The sequence below is a fragment of the Nicotiana attenuata genome, chromosome 12 (assembly GCF_001879085.1).
Source record: "Nicotiana attenuata strain UT chromosome 12, NIATTr2, whole genome shotgun sequence".
Lineage (NCBI taxonomy): Eukaryota > Viridiplantae > Streptophyta > Magnoliopsida > Solanales > Solanaceae > Nicotiana > Nicotiana attenuata.
The window spans coordinates 43,243,626-43,261,357 of record NC_032000.1 but is presented as its reverse complement, the minus strand read 5'-3'; the positions used below and the strand labels follow the sequence as shown (position 1 = coordinate 43,261,357).

The window sequence follows — 17,732 nt, the reverse complement described above, 5'->3', positions numbered from 1 at the left end:
CAAAAATAAAAAAAAAAAAACAGTGAAGTCCATGAGTACCTATTTGAGAAAGAAAACATAGCAGTCAAACAAAAACCCGAAAAAGAAAAGGAAGTAAAAAGGCCCAACCAACAGGTCTTCTTTTCATTTTTAAGACATGTTAAGCTATTATTTATTATCTTTCTCAATCAGTGACTAAGTAGCTAATAGCTTTACTAAAGATGTATAATCTTGTCTGTGGCTGATCCTATTGGTTATCAACTCAGCTTATCTGTCAGCTCATTTGTGGTATCTCATGAAGAACAAATGGTAATTCAATGCTTTTTTTCCTGGTAGGAAATGGTAAATCTAATGCTTTAAAAGCTTCATCTCTTTTGCGGAAATCATTGGACTTCAATGATGCCTGACAAGACTGCTGGTATTTACTTGCAAAGCCTACTAACATAAGTTCGAAATTAGTAGGATCAAATTTTATCTGCATTCAATTTGTACAAGATTGCTGCATTTATGTATACTTTTTCTCAATGGGAAAATTTCATTTTGGATTCCCCGGAACTGTTTTGACAAAAATAAGATTTAAACAGATATTTCACTTTTTCTTCACTGGATCTAATATTAGTTACAGAAGGATTTAGCAAAGCTGACTTAACCATCTAGAAAATGCTAAGAATCTCCTCGATTACATGCCTCAGCTTCTTTCATAATATACAATCTAAACGGAGCCTCTATCCTATGCTGCTTCAACCTCTGACACCTGTAGACCTGCACGTATACTACATCAACTATTAAACAGCTTAAACAATCTTAGTTTCTCAAGGGTTTCAAGTATTATCCTCTTCCTAAACCTTAATATCCCAAGGGGCTACTACTACTGCTGCTCTTCAGCATCTTTTGCCTAAATATTCAATGATTTTCGGTGATCTTAGATATTCAAGATCATGTTTCTTAATTATATAACTGTCAAATGGCATGCGACTTCATAGCCTCACAGATCAACAAAGATTTTTGGTTTATGTTGTCTTATTCTGATGTTTAGTTCTTTTATCCAAGTAAAATTTTAACCAGTTACAGCATAGCTCCTCGAATACTGGAACATAAGATATTGTAGGCCATAATTGGGTAATCTCAGATAAATACATATAGCACATCCACATTATCTTAATGTACAGGGAAGAAACATTTTTTATTTGGATAATGATGGTATCTGTGCCAGCTTGCACAACCTCGACTATTCAACCTGTTTCCTGCTATCCTACCGACACATCTCCCACCAAGACTTTGGCAGATGGAAAGCAATCACCTAGGTCTTTAGTCTCTGCTAGGATTTTAACCTTGGTCTCAATTTTCATGGCACACCCTTGGGTACAACGTCTAAGGAAGAAACTTCCAATAACCAAAATACTTTCTTAGGATCATTCCTGGGGTTAAAAAGTTGCGGATCATTTTTCTTGAATATATAAGCGGCCAAATGGTATGTGATGTAATAGCCTCAATGATCATCAACAATAGTTACGCCCTAGTCCAAAACAAGTTAGGGTCGACTATATAAATCCTCGCTGACCATGTTACTCCATTTAAACTCATCTCATGCCAATATTATGCAAGTACAAATAAAAGGCCAACATTATGCAAATACTGACCAACAGAAACTTTAATTTAGGTTCTGATGTTAAGTTGGATAAAGCATCTTTGTCATACTTTATTTCATATCTCTAAGTTGCAATCTACACAATTACTGACAAAGCTTACTTCTTCTTACTTCCTTTCTATCATTTAGCTCATGTGTAACAGCCAGAATATTGTTAAGAATTTCACAATGTATCTTAATGATAAAATAATTAGCAGCCATTGTGATATGTTAACCACTAATGTAGAACTTAAAGTCCAGCAATAAAACAAATGGCATTCTACATTTCTCTTTTCTAATAAGGGGAAAAAAATGCAGAATTACATTTCTTCTAAATACCCAATTAACATTTTTACTAGTTACACTATAGCTCCTTGAGGACAGGTTAATAAGATATTGTAGGCCATGATAAGACTTCCAGGAATCTATATGAGCAGGGACTTCTCACGGAAAATTCTAACTTGGAAAATGCCTGAGTCGATGATTAACAAGCAAGAATGGTGAACTTACAATTCCAGATCCCGCACAGTTTAGCAATATTCAATCAAAGTAAGTCCATCCCGCACAGTTTAGCATAGGTCAACTGTATCTGGACAAGTACATAGCGATAATGAGAGAAAGACGCTACATTTAGAGACCAATGCCCTGGACAAAGTAAGAAGCCCTTAGAACAAAATTTATTTGCTCAATTCTATGAGATATATAACTAGAGAAAGAGGAAAAGAGAGAAACTTTTCGTCTGACCTCTTCTTTTTCCAGGTAGGTAAGCGTTTTTCCTTGACCAGCAACAACGTCACCAGTTTTCCAGCAAGAATGGCTGATTCCATCTCCATTACCCTGTGCAAAAGAAAACATCTCCATTTTCCAACTGCAATTCCATTGTCAGAACGAGTTATTTTTTCATTTCTCTTTCTGTCCCCCTCAGCCTCCCCCTAACGCTATTTTTTTTTCCTTCTATCCAGCTCAGGATAAGATTTGAGCTTGTTATTTAAACCAGTTCAGCGTTAAGATACACTGACTACATGCATCACACTGAACAGAGGAACAACGAGGCATTGTTAAAAATAAATATACTGAAGCCACAAGATAATGTAACACTGACGGTACAGTTGGGTATCATTACAATGTAACTGCTAATTAAGACTATCACACTTTTGGTCATTGCTCAAATCCAGAGCACCAAAAACAATCAGCCAAGAATGCTAAGAAATTCAGTCTACTAAACCTTACAAGAAAAACAAAAAGTTTCCAAATTTGATTTTTGGTGCAAGAAAATAAATTCATCCCAACCTCGAGGCAAGCCATAAATGAGGAATCTGGAAAATCTAAGTAACACCTCAGAGTGACTTGGTCAGCGACTATGTTTTAACACCATTCTCTCATTTAGTAGTGAGGTGGACTTCCATAACTGAAGTATCCAGAAAGGCTATTACTTAATAGTCAGACCTTATAATAAACAAATCAATAATATAATTAGTGATAATAATTCTAACCACAAAATCATCAATTAGTTCAAGTTGGATGCATTAGGGTACTAGTATGTAGCCTCTTCGGACGTATTTGATTATTTTATATACTACACACTGACGATGTGTTTCCCACATGCAAAACTATTTTTATTTAATTACTAGAACGAACAGCATTCTTAACAAATGAAGTATTTGTAAGTCGGTGTTTCCAATCAAGAAAGAGAACACCAATAAGTTTGTTATCTAAAGTCAAGCAGTAACTTAGGTGAATAAGAGCGATGTCCCAGCTCTCAACACAACATTGAGCATCATGAGTTACGAGAAATAAGCTGCACAAATGGAGTTACTCATCTAAAACAATAACAATGTATAGGAAAAAGAAAAAATTGGACCACAAACGATACGAGTTTTGATTTAAAAGTAAGACTGTCAGCTGATTAAACTACTGCTGAAAAGGTTCTGTTTTACATGTAGTTAATACACATGAACTCTTGCATCATTCAAATTCATCTTTCTGCTGAAGTACTAGGCTACAGTTATTCCTCCAAAACTGTTAAAAATTTACTCATTGACTATAAATTACAAGAGAATGCAGAAAATAAGAGAACTGTGCTAATTATACAACAGGGCAACCAACAAGGGATTCTTTTCTTCAAGTCCCTCTCAGTGGTTGCAAATAAATGGGGTTTTTTCTGGCCAAAGTTAAGCCCTGTAGCAGGTGAGATAAATAGTCCTCAGCTATGGTCCCTATCATCTTCAAAGAGACAAGTTAAACTTCAACAGTTATCGACTGGTTCAAAGGGCCGGCCACAAGAGAACTAGCACAGAGGTTGCACAAAGAAAGACCCTAGCAAGGCTGGTGCCCTCTGATCCAGTAGGGACCAATACGAGCTCAATTGGAAGACAACAAAATCCATATATGCCTTTATTCCTCAGATACGCGAGCACATACTTTCTCCAGCAGCAATGGCCAATCTTTGCCAAGTTGCTGCCGGTTTAGCTCCATGGCAACCCTAAAATCTTGCAATGATACCAGGCTGTCGGGTGCCTGTTCTTGCATGAATTCTGAAGATTTATCGCTACTCACCTGAATATGATGGCCTGGTCTGAGACCATTAACAGGCTTTGTATAAGTTTGTTGCTTTTTTTGGCTGATCTTAGTAGGCTGCTCATGCCCAGACCTTGCTCCCAAAAGTTGAACACAAGATCCGATTAAACCTTTTAAGTAAGAATCTAAACCATTGTTCACCAAATTGGCACAATTGACTGCCACCCCTTCAATTCCCTGTTCTGCGGCAATCTGCTCCATGCGTTCCCTCAATGTTAAGGTGTCCAACAAAGCACCAAAATTAGAAGAGCGAAAACATTTCCTACTGGTTGCCAAAGGCAATTTTCTATGTGATCCACCTACGCTAACAGGGTAAAATGGAACTCCAAGTGGCGCTTGTAGTTCACTCCTAGCATGCATCTCTTTCCCATCACCACTAACCTGGTCTTTGTTATGTACAGAAACTGGACCTTCAAGTGGTCTCTTTGTTAAAGAAAGTTTGGAAGTTTCTAGATTCGCTGCCTCCCTTTCGTCCTCTGATCGCTGGATGAGTCCTGAATTGTGCTGTACAGACCTCAGGCCATCAGGGGGATTCAAGTCACCATTTTCCTTAGTAACATCAAAATCACTCGATTCTTCCGCTATTGATTGTTGAAAAGTAAAACTAGCTTTCTCATTTGGTCCAAGTGCACTACAGCCATCCCCAGCCCTACGATCACGAAAGCCTGTTCTGGCCTTTCGAGGAGATAATGCCAAAATGTCCCCATTTGACAAACCTGGTTGACTTGAAGACTGTCTTACCGAAACACGTGATCCATTTTGCTCATAAACATCATTTGAAGCCTCATTATTGCCAAGCGCTGCACCAGGCTTCAAAAACTCATCCTCATGGCTTGATGGTGGAACTTTTGCACTACAAGCATTTTTCAAAATAGAACGGATAAACTGATTTTGCAGTGGAATGTTCTCTCTTCCGAAGATCCTAAGACAAATCTTACTGAACTCAACCTTGCTTATCTTCAAGCTCAGCAACCTATTTAAGTAATAAAAGTACTGTTTCGACCTATCTGGTCCGAGTTTCCTCACTATCTGAGCTTTCAGTTCAGCAAGATTAATCCGTGAATGCTGATGTGGCGGTTGCATCTCTGTCAGCACATAAATTCCATACACAAAAAGCAAAAGTTATAAAGTTTCCCCTGCTCAAAAACAAACTTTAGGGTCAGAAACCAATTCCACCACTAAATTAGGGTTTTCTCCCCAAACTCCAAAAAACCAACTTGGAAACTACATTGAGTCCCTCTAATATCAATCTTTGCATTTTCCAAATCAAATCCCATCTTTCCAAAATCCCAATTTGTAACGGTATAAGATTTAAAGGGGCTGAGGTCAGCACCAGAAATCCAAATTCTGAACTAACTCTCCCTCCAAAAACCCAATCTTGAAAAACTTCAAATCCCAAGTCCTACTAAAACTCCAACCTTAAAATCTCATCAAGCCCTCCATTTCCAGCTAAGATACCTCCCTGTAACTCCAACTTTATTCCCAATTCAATAACTTCAAACTGCCAAGATTACCTAAAACATACCCAAAATGCCAACTTTTTCCAAAATTTGAAAGCTTGAAGCTTCAAACTTCAAGTTCAAATTCATTTCTACATGAATAAAGATTAAACTTCAAGAATTCATACAGACAAAAGGGAACACTCTTGACCTTATTGGAGCTTCAGTTAACTAATACACAATTCAGATTCATAAATAATTAAAAAAAACAATTTTTTTCAACTCTTACTTGTTTCTTGAACACCCATGTATAAGCTTCCTCTTCCATCTCTTTGCATTTCAATTCTCCTCTGTTTAATTATCTTCTTCTCCAAAAATCACATCTTTTGAATCAAGAATTGAAAATACCCACTTCCCACTTTCTCTCTCTGACACTACTCTCTCTCTCTCCCTCTTCTTGATTTCTCCTGAATCCGGCTCTTCTTTGTTCTTGTGTTTTTCGTACTTAACATTTTAGAACTTCATATTATCACGCTCTCTCTTTCTCGTGTTATAGCACGCGATTATTTATTGGGTATTAATGGGAATGTGGAGGTTACAGGACTTAACTGCGCGTGGGTGAAGTAAGTTTAAGAGGATATATTTGCTCAAGTTTGTATGAAAAAAGAAGGAAAGATTCTAAAGAGAAATACTATAAACTGCTTATAGAATTTAGTGAGCACTGAATTGCAGCAGTCAGCAGTCTTTACAAGGTCTTTTACTAATTTGTAGGAGTACTAAAATAGGAATGAAATGTTTTCTGTTTTGAAGATGAAGAAGAAAATAATTTAGTCTGACCCAAGAAAAACACACCACACTTTGTACATCTGCTGAATTTTTGAGGACTTGTGTTCATTTAAAACTTTACCATTTTGTTTGAACTAATGCTAACTTCAATTATTCTATGCTTAGGTTAATAGGAAGAAATCATTTAATAGGTTTTTTTTTTTTTTTGTCTATGTTGGAATTTAATGACAAGACTTGATAGTTTACTTCCACTTATTAATCACTAGATTATATCCTTGAGTGCAAAAAATAATTATGACCGACGATTAAAAAGTTGAAGTAGAATCTAATCCGATTATATAAATCACATAAAGGAAAGGGCATTAACCGAGACCCTAGACCTTAAACCGGGGCAAGTGCACAAATATATGCTTCGAAGATCAATGTTCAAAGAAAAGCCGAAGATTATAAAGTGTTTAATGTTTAGCCGCTTTAGATTCAGCTTCAGACACGTAGAACTGAAGCTGAAATAATGAATTTAATAATTTCGATTGGGAGTCAGAATTGCCGAAGCCTAACTTCATACCTATGAATGACAATGAGGTCTGAGTTTTAGGCTTTAACATTCATGATCTTTTTATCTTTATTTGTTCAAACTTTCGACATTCGAATCCGAATTTAGGCTTGTCAGTTCAAATATTATACCCATGGTCTGGAATTTAAACTATTTTACAACTTACAGTGCAAATGGAATGTGTGTATCCATTTCACTCCGTTCATCCTTTTAAGTTTTTTGTAATATAATAAAATTCATTAAAATATGGCAAGGTGAAAAAACAAATCCACAAAAATCACTAGCGCTTCTTTTTTACACTATGTTTGGATTATTGATCCCCATTGTTTTATAATGTATTGTATTGTATTGTACTGTATTGTATCGTTTTGATGGATACAACGTTTGGATAGACTGTATCATTTGCTGTTGTTAAATAACATCTTTATTGTTTGGTTTGACTGTACTGTACTGTACTGTACTGCTAAGTTTACTAAAATACCCTCAATTATTTTAAACAAGATATACATATAGAAAAAACAAATATACGAACATACTAAAACAGGTATTCATGTGAATAACATTCTCCATTTTGTTTTCACATCCAAATGAGAAACCATTACTTTTTTTTAGTTCAAGGATGTTGATGCAATATAACTCCTAAAATTATTAAAAGGCAGAAAATATTTGATAGTATAAAATTACAAAGAGCTCTAATATAATCTACACAACAACGTTTCATGGTCCGTGTCTTGAAAGTGACAAGCTGAAGCTCACAGAACTACTTCCAAGGAGTTCAGCAAAAATGCAACCAACAGACCATACATCAATGGAAGTTCCATAGTTGTCACAGTAGAGCAGGAGCTCCGGTGCCCTATACCAGCGCGTAACAACATACTCAGTCATGAACTGGCCCTTGCCATTGCTTGTACGTGCAAGACCAAAGTCACAAATTTTTAAATCACAGTAAGCATTGATAAGTAGGTTCCCAGGCTTCAAGTCACGATGAAGAATGTTTGCAGAATGGAGATACTTCACACCTCGAAGCAACTGGAATAGGAAATACTAACAGGTAAAGTGTTTTTGCAACTTGCTCTTCAACTGTAGCTTGAAGTGTTGGTATAAGATCACCCTCTCTAACTAACATCTCACATAGATCGGTAAAAGCTAAAGGGGTCATTCTTATAATATTACGACAAAGTTCAGTTGAGAATACATGACTCAATAATTCATGTCTAACTTGTTCACGACTTAATAGCAAACAATAATTTTGTTGGAAAGAGACGATACGTCGTTGACTAGTTGCACGGCAGAAAGAAGATGGAGAAAAAGTACTTATTTGTTTGGTGAATATAATATAAATAATAGGGTAAAGGGTAAAATTAAAATATAGAATAATAAGTGTGGGCAATTGGAAAGGAAAATACGGAACAATCCCACCACACCGATTTGGTTGTTTCATAAAATGGGGTTTTTCATTGTTCCGGAATAATGGATTTAACAATACGATACAATCAGTTTTATATTAACAATCAAAACAAACATTGTATATGGGGTAAAAAATACAATACAATACAACCGGAAACAACCATCCAAAACAAATCCTATAAGTACAGTTTATCATTTCAACATACTTTTTTAGAAAAGTTTACAACGTTCTTTCTAGATATATTCTCTGTACAAGGAGACGTCATTCATTAACTCCATATTAAATACTTTAAATACAACTCATAAAATACTTGTTGTATCCTAGACGAGCATTGTATACGTAATTACTCTTATTTTCTAACATCAAGGGTTTCTCTTATTTTCTTTTCCTTCTTTCTCCATCAAATTTTCTAACACCAAATACTCGTAAAACTAAAACTAAAACAAAAAGTTTTAAAAAAGATCTTTTTTCTAAACCATAATTAGTAACTCACGTGGATGACACGAGCTCAACAATTTCTTACAAACTGCAAATATGTTGAAAATCAAAACCCATTAGTGCTCCTCTCTCATTTACCAAATCTTGTAAGGGAAGCACATTTTATAATTGTCGTGTGAGCATTTGGTGTTTTAGGGTTTTTCTATCAAAGGTATTTGTAATTTTCAGATATGAAGCTTACTGTGAAGACTCTGAAAGGCAGTCACTTCGAAATTAGGGTTCAGCCTTCCGATACGGTTAGTTCCTCTCTATCTCTTTTTGCATTGTTTAATTCCGAATTTTGCACCTCTATTGTGTTTTGAGCTTTAAGAAATTTGATAGTCTCGATAGTATTATTGAATGAACAGGAACTTTTTGTTTCCATTTTATATGACAGGAATTTGATTAGACATGGCTTTTATGATTTATTGGACTTATGTATTCTATTAATTATAGTCGAACAAAATATTGAAGTTGTGGTTTGAAAGTTAGTTTGATAGAGAAATTATCACAATATTTATAATTTGATAAAAAGGACAGCTTGGTGTAAGCTCTTGCTACGTGCGAGGTACAAGTAAAGGTTGAACCACATTGGGTTCTATCATATGTAATCTTATGTTACAATTATGCAAGAGGTTGTTTCCACGGTTTGAATCCTAAAAGGCTTGAACTTCCCCGGTCACACCACAACAACTCTTATAGTTACACCAAGGCTCCAAATTTTAATAGATTAATAATTTGTATTCTTGAAAGTTGTGAAGTTTGTGTAGAAATATAATGGTGTCAAACATATTGGGGGGCCTTACAAATTGGAAAAGAGTGTTATATAAATTGGTACGGAGGGAGTAAGATGGAAAGTTTGTTCCAACAGTATTTAGATTTTATTTACTTTACATTAAGGTAAAGAATGGCACTTGAACAACAGCATGTTACATAATGCTAAGATTTTCTACCAGTGTGAGGATTTTTCAGCGAGACTAAATTTTGGGGAGAAAATAAGAAAAGTTGAATTGGGCAGAGTTATTCGTTGAGTAATTTAAGCTGCCTTTGGTCTTTATTTATGATGCCTTTTTTTTTGCATGTCTTAGGAAATGACAAAAAATGTGCTTTGATAGCCTAATATCCATTTAACTGATTTAACTGTTGTTTGAGAAGCAGAGTGTTAGAATAATTGCTGCTTTGAAGGAGGGTCAAGATCAATTCTTTGTACTAAATTCAGTTGTATTAGTACTTTAAAATTTTGCTTCAATTATGATAATGGATAGGCAAATGATTGATGCATGGATTTTTGAGCTCTTTAAAGCTATAACTTGCTGTGCAGGCTTTTGTGAATTCGATACTGTTCCTTATTAAAAAAAAACATTTGCAAATATTTAATTGCATATGAAGTTCCTTACTCTTTAGCTGAAGAGTTCTTGTAACTTTTTAGTGCGTCTAGTGATCCAAACCCTAACAATCTCATGTCTCTAGTCTGACATGATAATATTGCTTTTCTTCATTGAAAAGACATGGTTGCTTTGCTTTCAAATTAAAGACTTCTATAGAAATAGCGGCTACTGTTATGTGATGATTTATAATGCTTTTGTCGGTCATTTAAATTGGACTTCGTGTGAATGTAGATTATCGCAGTCAAGAAAAACATTGAGGATATACAAGGAAAAGATAATTATCCATGTGGGCAGCAGTTACTGATTCACAATGGTAAGGTTTTGAAGGATGAAAGCACGTTATTGGAAAATAATGTTTCTGAAGATGGCTTTCTTGTTGTCATGCTTAGCAAGGTAAAACTGTAAATCTTCGTGCTCCTTATCTGTGAAGTTCTTTACCTATAACGTTGCACTTCCTCAGCACCTAACTCATATATTGTAAAAGTTCTGCCATACCCGTTTATCCTTTGAAAAATCTTTTCTTTTTATGAAGTAAGGATTTTACTAATCAGAGCATCCAGAGGATGCGGGCATAATATCCTGAGTCAGTATAATGTCCAGTCAATTAATTTTCTAACCCTCAAGCCAAAATCCACTATGGAGCTACTGCGATGTTGGAAGAAGAAGGGTTGTGCAATAAATCTCAAAAGATTTGGAATACCATCTTTCAAGCCATTTGGAGGACTGCGTGGATTGAAAGAAATGATAAATTTTTGAAGGCTAAAGGAGGAATTTACATAGCCTTAAACACAGATGTATTTTTTTCTAGCTTTTTGGTGCAATCTAGTTATAGTACAGGATGTTGATGCAATTATAGACACAATAGGGGATTTGCACAATTTATAGTTATGTTTTTGTCGCACCGGCTTAGTGCAAGCATTTATAAACTTTTTGATTACTTATCAAAAAAAAAAAAAAAAAAAAAATTCTAACCTTATGTGTGTAATGTGCTTTCTGCAGAGCAAGACTGCTGGTTCAAGTGGAACATCATCTGCACCGGTACTTCTCTTTTTGTAATCATTTTGGGATACGGTTCTCCAGGTAGTGTCCCTTCATTCATTTTAATATTAATTCTTATTCTTTGAATATTTCCAGCCTTCCGCTCCTACAGTCAACCCAACTCCAGCACCTGAAGTGACTCCACCAGCACCGTAAGTCAACATTCTCAGTGTCAGCATAATTTGACTCTTGTTTACTCAGATTCTGCTCTTCTCATGAACATTCTGTGTAGGGAGCCTAAGGATGTTGCTTCAGCTTCTGATGCCGCAACAGCTAGGTAAGACACTTTACCAGTTTACTAGATTTCCTTTTGCTCACTTCTTTGCATGTTCTTTCTTGATTCCCATACTCGAGATAACTATTACATCTTTTACCTTGCTGCAGTCTTCCAACTGATAATTTTAGTCAAGCTGCATCAAATCTAGTTGCTGGAAATAATCTTGAGCAGACAATACAACAAATAATGGAAATGGGTGGTGGCAACTGGGATAAAGAAACAGTGACACGGGCACTTAGAGCAGCTTATAACAATCCTGAAAGGGCTATTGATTACTTGTATTCAGTATGTACCTGGTCTGCCGCACTTTGCAGGAAAAATCCACTGCGAGTTTGTTTTCTCTTATTCTTTTTGTGTTTTGAGAGGGATTTCTTCCTTTTGTTAATAGGGGATTCCTGAAACAGCAGAAGTTGCTGTACCTGTGGCTAGTAGCGGGGTTAATTCTGCACTAGGGACTACTACTGTGCCTGCTGCCCCTGTTTCTGGAGCACCCAATTCAGCTCCTTTAAATTTGTTTCCGCAGGTCTTCTATAGTTTTTGATTGGTGCTTACGTTTGTTTATCTTTTTTCGTATGTCGTCTAAGCAGAAAAGTTCTACAGGAGAATGTTGCTGGTGCTGGTGGTGCTGCCCTTGGATCCCTTGATTTTCTCAGGAATAACCAACAGGTAGGATTCATCTTTTAGGCATTCAATTTACTTTTGCCTATGGTCCTCAGTTTTGGTGTAGGTTGCTCAACTTGAAGTAATTAGATTAAGCCGTATCTCTATAGAATAGATTACATCGGACATTCCTTTGTGGTTAAATTTCCTGGACATCTACTTTTTTGCCCCTTAAATTTCTCGTTTGTTTTCTTTACAGTTTCAAGCATTACGTTCTATGGTTCAATCTAACCCGCAAATTCTACAGGCAAGTAATTCTCGTCCTTTACTGTAGTTTACCGTTGTCATTGTGTAAATGTGCAAGTTCGTTCTTTCTGTACAGCCTATGCTTCAGGAACTTGGAAAGCAAAATCCTCAACTTTTAAGAATGATACAAGAGCACCATCAAGAGTTTCTTCAACTAATCAATGAACCTGTAGATGGTTCTGATGGGTTAGTGGCTTTCAGCTTACTCCTTACCAAGCTATAGTTAAACACATGGAATTTATATAACTTATCCCCAAAAAAAAGAAGAGGGTAAAAACTTTTGTTAAAAAAGATAAAAGAAGAAAAAAAGAAGGATGCACTTATCTTTTCTTGAAATGGTAAGGGTGCATGTAATTTTGAAAAAAAGCATTCTATCATTTATCTGTTTCAGATCAGGTGGATGTTTAATTTGGTGTTTTATTCTTTGCTGTTTTAATTAATTTATTTGCCTAGAAATAGATTTTGCATTACTTCCAGTATCCAAGCATAGCACAGAATTTAAAGAGAATTTTCTCATTTTCATTTTTCTTACTAGGGAAGAGCTAAGGTGTTTCTGTCTTTAGATTTAATAGTACCAAGACCACATTTGGAATACCATAGGTCTTTTCAATGGGGAAAAAGAAATGAAATCCCTTGGATGCTTTTGGATGACATGCTTTGCCCTTGTTTCTTCTAGGGACCTATTTGATCAGCCTGAGCAGGACATGCCCCACACAGTTAGTGTCACTCCACAAGAGCAGGAGGCGATCGAGCGAGTAAGAGTCATCTCTCTTCACGCCTCAACTAGCTCTTGCGTTCTGTTTCATTCATGAATGGATGTTATGATGTACATTAATTAATTGGTCATTGATTTGCAGCTCGAGGCAATGGGTTTTGATCGAGCTCTTGTTATCGAGGCCTTTTTAGCTTGTGATCGCAATGAGGAACTAGCTGCAAATTATTTATTAGAGCATGCTGGAGATTACGAAGATTGAGTGCCATAATCTTCTTAGCAATATTCTTTTGCACACCACTAACAGGTCTTGAGTTGATTTTAATTACTCATGAGGGTTTGTAAAGGAGGTTTTACTTTAACTGTGCGTCCAAAATTCTTTTCCGAGTGGGGAAGGTTCATTTGGTAGCTTTGCTTTGCAGTTACTCCAAGTGAAAGAAAATGATCACTAGTGGAAATTTGTTCCGAGACTGTAAAGAATTGCTGGTTGAGGTGGGAAATGCAACTTCTGGGTTCTCCCATTATTTAATGCCTTTGACTTCTAGTTGGTCCAGTTGCTATCTTTGGGAATTTGTTTTAAGACAGTAAAGATCTGCTGGTTTTGACTTATTCCCATTGCGATTTAAGGCCTTTTGATTTTAGTTAGTCCAGTTGCTAAGGATGGGGTAATGGCGGGTTAAGTGGAGATTTACAGCTACCAATCAACAGATGCTTCTCTTTTCCTGCGTTTGACTTCTGATTTTGCTCCAAGCGCATGGCCAACAAAAGGTTCGCGATTCTCGATTGGATGGGAATTGGTAGAGGTGTACACAAGCTCAGGACTAGAATTACTACAGAACTTGATGAAAGCCCTTAACATATTGGAAGCTTTTAGTGTAGCTGCAAAGGTTGTTCAAAAATTGCTTTATACTTTAGGTTCAAATTCTAGGTGTGCCATCTTTTTTTTTTTTCGAGCATGGCCTTTGCTTTTGTCAACATAATTGAAGCTCTCTCCAGGACTAATGAAGAAGCCAGCACAAGGTTAGCATCATTGTCTCTAATGATAAAACCACATCACAATTCAAACTTGAGTGAGGCGGAAGCAGAGGCGGAGCGAGCATTTCAACTTTATGGGTTCTAAATTTTAGAAGGATGATTTTAAGAGCTACTAACTGGGTTCCAAATTTAATGTTTATACATATTTAGTGAATTTCTTAACACAAATATACTATTTGAGTAAAAATTACTGAGTTCGGCCGAACCCGCATTTAAGCTTTTACCTCGCCCCTGGGCGGAAGTTGCCACTTAACCCTGGTAGATAATAGTTATAGTTGATGCAGATAAATTCTCCGAAGTACTAAAGATTCTACGCCATGGCATTCCCTGAAGTTGAAAGCTCGGAAATTGTAAAGAACATGAATCCCAAATTAGAATGAATATTATGGATCAAAACGAGATATAGATATTATGTGTTCCCGATATTTGTATCCACACCTAGGGTGTGTTTGGTATGAAAAAAAAAATTTTCCGGAAAATGTTTTCAGATTTTTCCATGTTTGATTGTCTTAAATGTTTTGGAAAATATTTTCCTTATGAACTCATTTTTCTCCAATTGGAGGAAAATATTTTCCTTATAAAGAGAAGGGAAAATATTTTTCAAAACTCCTTCTCAACCTTCCCCACCTTCACCAACCCATCCCACAGTCCACACCCACCCAACCCCACAGCCCATACCCACCCAACCCCACCCCTCACCTACCCACCCCACCCCCTCTCTCCAAAAAGGTCTATTTTTTTTTATTTTTTTTGTATTTCAGTTTTTTTTCCGTCACCACCTACCCTGCTACCCCCTCCCCCTGCTAAATTCTTTTTTTTTTTTTTTTCGTAATTTCAATTTTCTATTTTTTCATTTTTCTGCACCATCCCCCCCCCCCCCCACCCGCACAAAAAAAAGTTTTTTTACTTTTTTTTTTTTTGTAATTTTCAAATTTCTGTTTTTTAATTTTTTTGCACCACCCATCCCCCCATCCCGCCAAACCCCACCCCCACTACCCCTCAACCCCGCACAAAAACTTTTTTTTTTTTACTTTTTTTGTGTAATTTTTAAATTTCTGTTTTTTCGTTTTTTTGCACCACCCACCCCCACCCCACACCATTGCCCCCGAACCCCGAACTAAAAAAAATTTTTTTTGTAATTTCAAATTTCTGTTTTTTTGTTTTTCTGCCCCTCCGCCCCCCTCCGAATTTTTAAAAAAAAAATATATTTTCAGTTTTAGTTTTTTCATCTTTCGGTTTACATGTTCGAAATTTTACAAGTTTCAAAGTTATGAGTTCGGAAGTTTATGTGTTTGGAAGTTTACGGGTTTAGAAATTATAAAATTTACGGGTTCGAAAGTTCGCAGTTTCGAAAGTTTAGCGGTTCGGAAGTTTATGAAATTTGTGGGTTCGGAAGGTTGTTTGTTCGAAAGTTTATGGCTTCATATTTATTGTATCTAAATTATTTACGAATACTCTTGAGAAGTTATTTTCCTTAATTTGCGTACCAAACACCGAAAAATGAATAAGATTACTACTTGTTTTCCAAGAAAACATTTTCTTGGAAAACATTTTAAACATTTTCCCGTTATACCAAACACAGCCCTAGTCTTACCCCAAAAGAAGTAAAAAGCATGCGGGCGCACACACAATGAGTTTGAATTTTGTAACCTCCAGCGACTAATATTTCTTTTTTAACCCCTTTTTAGGAGCTCCTCATTTTTCTCCTTGGTGCTCAAACCCACAACTTCTGAATTCGAACTTAAATCATTTCTTAACCGCTGCTATTTGGTTGGACATTTCCAAAGGGTTGAGATCCGGTCCAGTAAAATTTCCTCCAGTAAAGTTCAATAGGGCATTAACTTTTATTTTCCTCTTGGAGAATCCAGACTAGGCCCCCTTTTCTCCTTACCATTCCAGCGAGTTCTGCATTTTTTTCTTCTAATTTCGAGATGTTCTGTAATGGATTAACAATTATGAATAATTCAATTCGTGTATTATATGTAATTCAATTCTAAATTGGAACTAAATCATATTACTAGCGAATAAATAGTGTTCTTAGGAAAGGACAATGTATACGGTTAAAACCGGGCCCTCCCGATTTTACTGATTGACCGAGACCAAGGGGATGGATCGAGGATCAACCCCGTAGCATATCAGATCGAGACACAAGGATAAGGTACCGAGTTCGGATTCGAGGTACATAGCAAGATCGAAACCGATAATGATCGAGGTTGAATGGGACAAGACATCGAGCAAGACCGAAGACAGCATAATAACGGAAAGGTGAGATATCCGTGACTGGTCGAAGATCATGGCGAAAATCTCGAAACAGATCATATCAAGGGTGGTTGTTTAGCTAATCATGGGATTTACTTTTGTAATTAGAATTGTGCAATAGATAGGATTCCTCTACTATATAAAGAGGGCTCTAATCATTTTGTAACCACCTTACATTCACCCATATCAAAGAAATACAATATTCTTTCTCTCATTCTCTTGTTCATTAGTTTATCCCATAACTTTACTCTCACTAGCTCAGTTCGAGGGCGACCTAGCTCGAGGGTTGAATTGCGTTTTGATACTGGTTTGCATTACTTTGTTGTTTATTTCTACTATTAATCATCGTATTTATCAACTGGTGCTAGGTGAAATTACATATCCTTAAAATCACTTATAAGTTTAATTGTTATCCGATTTTTAGGGTAAACAGTTTGGCGCCCACCGTGGGGCTAAGGATAATAGTGATTGCCTGGTACAATTTTCATAACACATACTATTTTACATTTGTTCTTTGAAGTGTCTTTGATTCCAGGATCAACATGTCAAACTCTCAAGTAGCACCCCCACACACAAACGATGGCCTTGGCCTCCATGGCGAGAACGATAACATAGCCGCCCCAAGGAACGAAGTACCTCCAATCAACCCCGGTGGAGCTCCGGCCGTTGATCCGATCGACGTCAGTTCTCACATTTCCATTAATGGAAATTTGGGCGCGATCCTGAAAATAGCATCCACAGGGATGCTCGAACAACCGATCAGAACGCATAGGGCGGTGAAGAAGATGGTATTAAATGATATTCAAAATGTTGCAGACCCAACAAGCTGCAATCGCACAACTCCAAAATCAGAATCGTGCACCTAGCAGGATCGAGATCGAGTCATTAGCAAAAATGGTTTCAATAGGGATGTCAGGACCGAAGAAGCAACTCGATTATCGGAATATAACTTCAATGTGGATGCTTCCGCCATAGTATCAGCCATTGGACGTATCAAAGATACCAGATGGCCTCGACCTATTGCAGACCGATCCAACCCAAAGAAATCCAAACCAAATATGCAAGTACCAAAATACCCATGGCCATAAAATAGAAGATTGCAGGCAACTAAGGGAGGAAGTAGCCCGATTGTTCGACGAGGGTCACCTTCGAGAATTCTTAAGTGATCGGACCAAGAGCCACTTCAAAAATAGGGATTCGAACAGACAGAACGAGCAGGAAGAGCCACAACACGTGATTCACATGATCGTTGGAGGGGTCGATATTCCTCA

General features: G+C 36.7%; 2 protein-coding genes across 3 annotated transcripts; one reads left to right on the top strand and one right to left on the bottom strand.

Annotated features, from left to right (window-relative positions):
• Positions 3,389-6,425, bottom strand: LOC109235623. The gene has a single exon (XM_019401802.1). The coding sequence runs from the start codon at positions 5,264-5,266 to the stop codon at positions 4,001-4,003; it is 1,266 nt and encodes a 421-aa protein (XP_019257347.1). The 5' UTR covers positions 5,267-6,425; the 3' UTR covers positions 3,389-4,000.
• LOC109235622 (ubiquitin receptor RAD23b-like) lies at positions 8,729-13,727 on the top strand. Of its 2 annotated transcripts, XM_019401801.1 has the most exons (13): positions 8,729-9,103; positions 10,466-10,627; positions 11,234-11,272; positions 11,369-11,424; positions 11,505-11,549; positions 11,657-11,834; positions 11,938-12,072; positions 12,150-12,215; positions 12,409-12,456; positions 12,532-12,641; positions 13,132-13,210; positions 13,313-13,474; positions 13,590-13,727. In XM_019401801.1, the coding sequence occupies exons 1-12, from the start codon at positions 9,038-9,040 to the stop codon at positions 13,427-13,429; spliced, it is 1,101 nt and encodes a 366-aa protein (XP_019257346.1). In that variant the 5' UTR covers positions 8,729-9,037; the 3' UTR covers positions 13,430-13,474; positions 13,590-13,727. The 2 variants fall into 2 exon arrangements, with proteins under 2 accessions (XP_019257346.1, XP_019257345.1); XM_019401800.1 differs by having other exon boundaries at positions 13,313-13,727.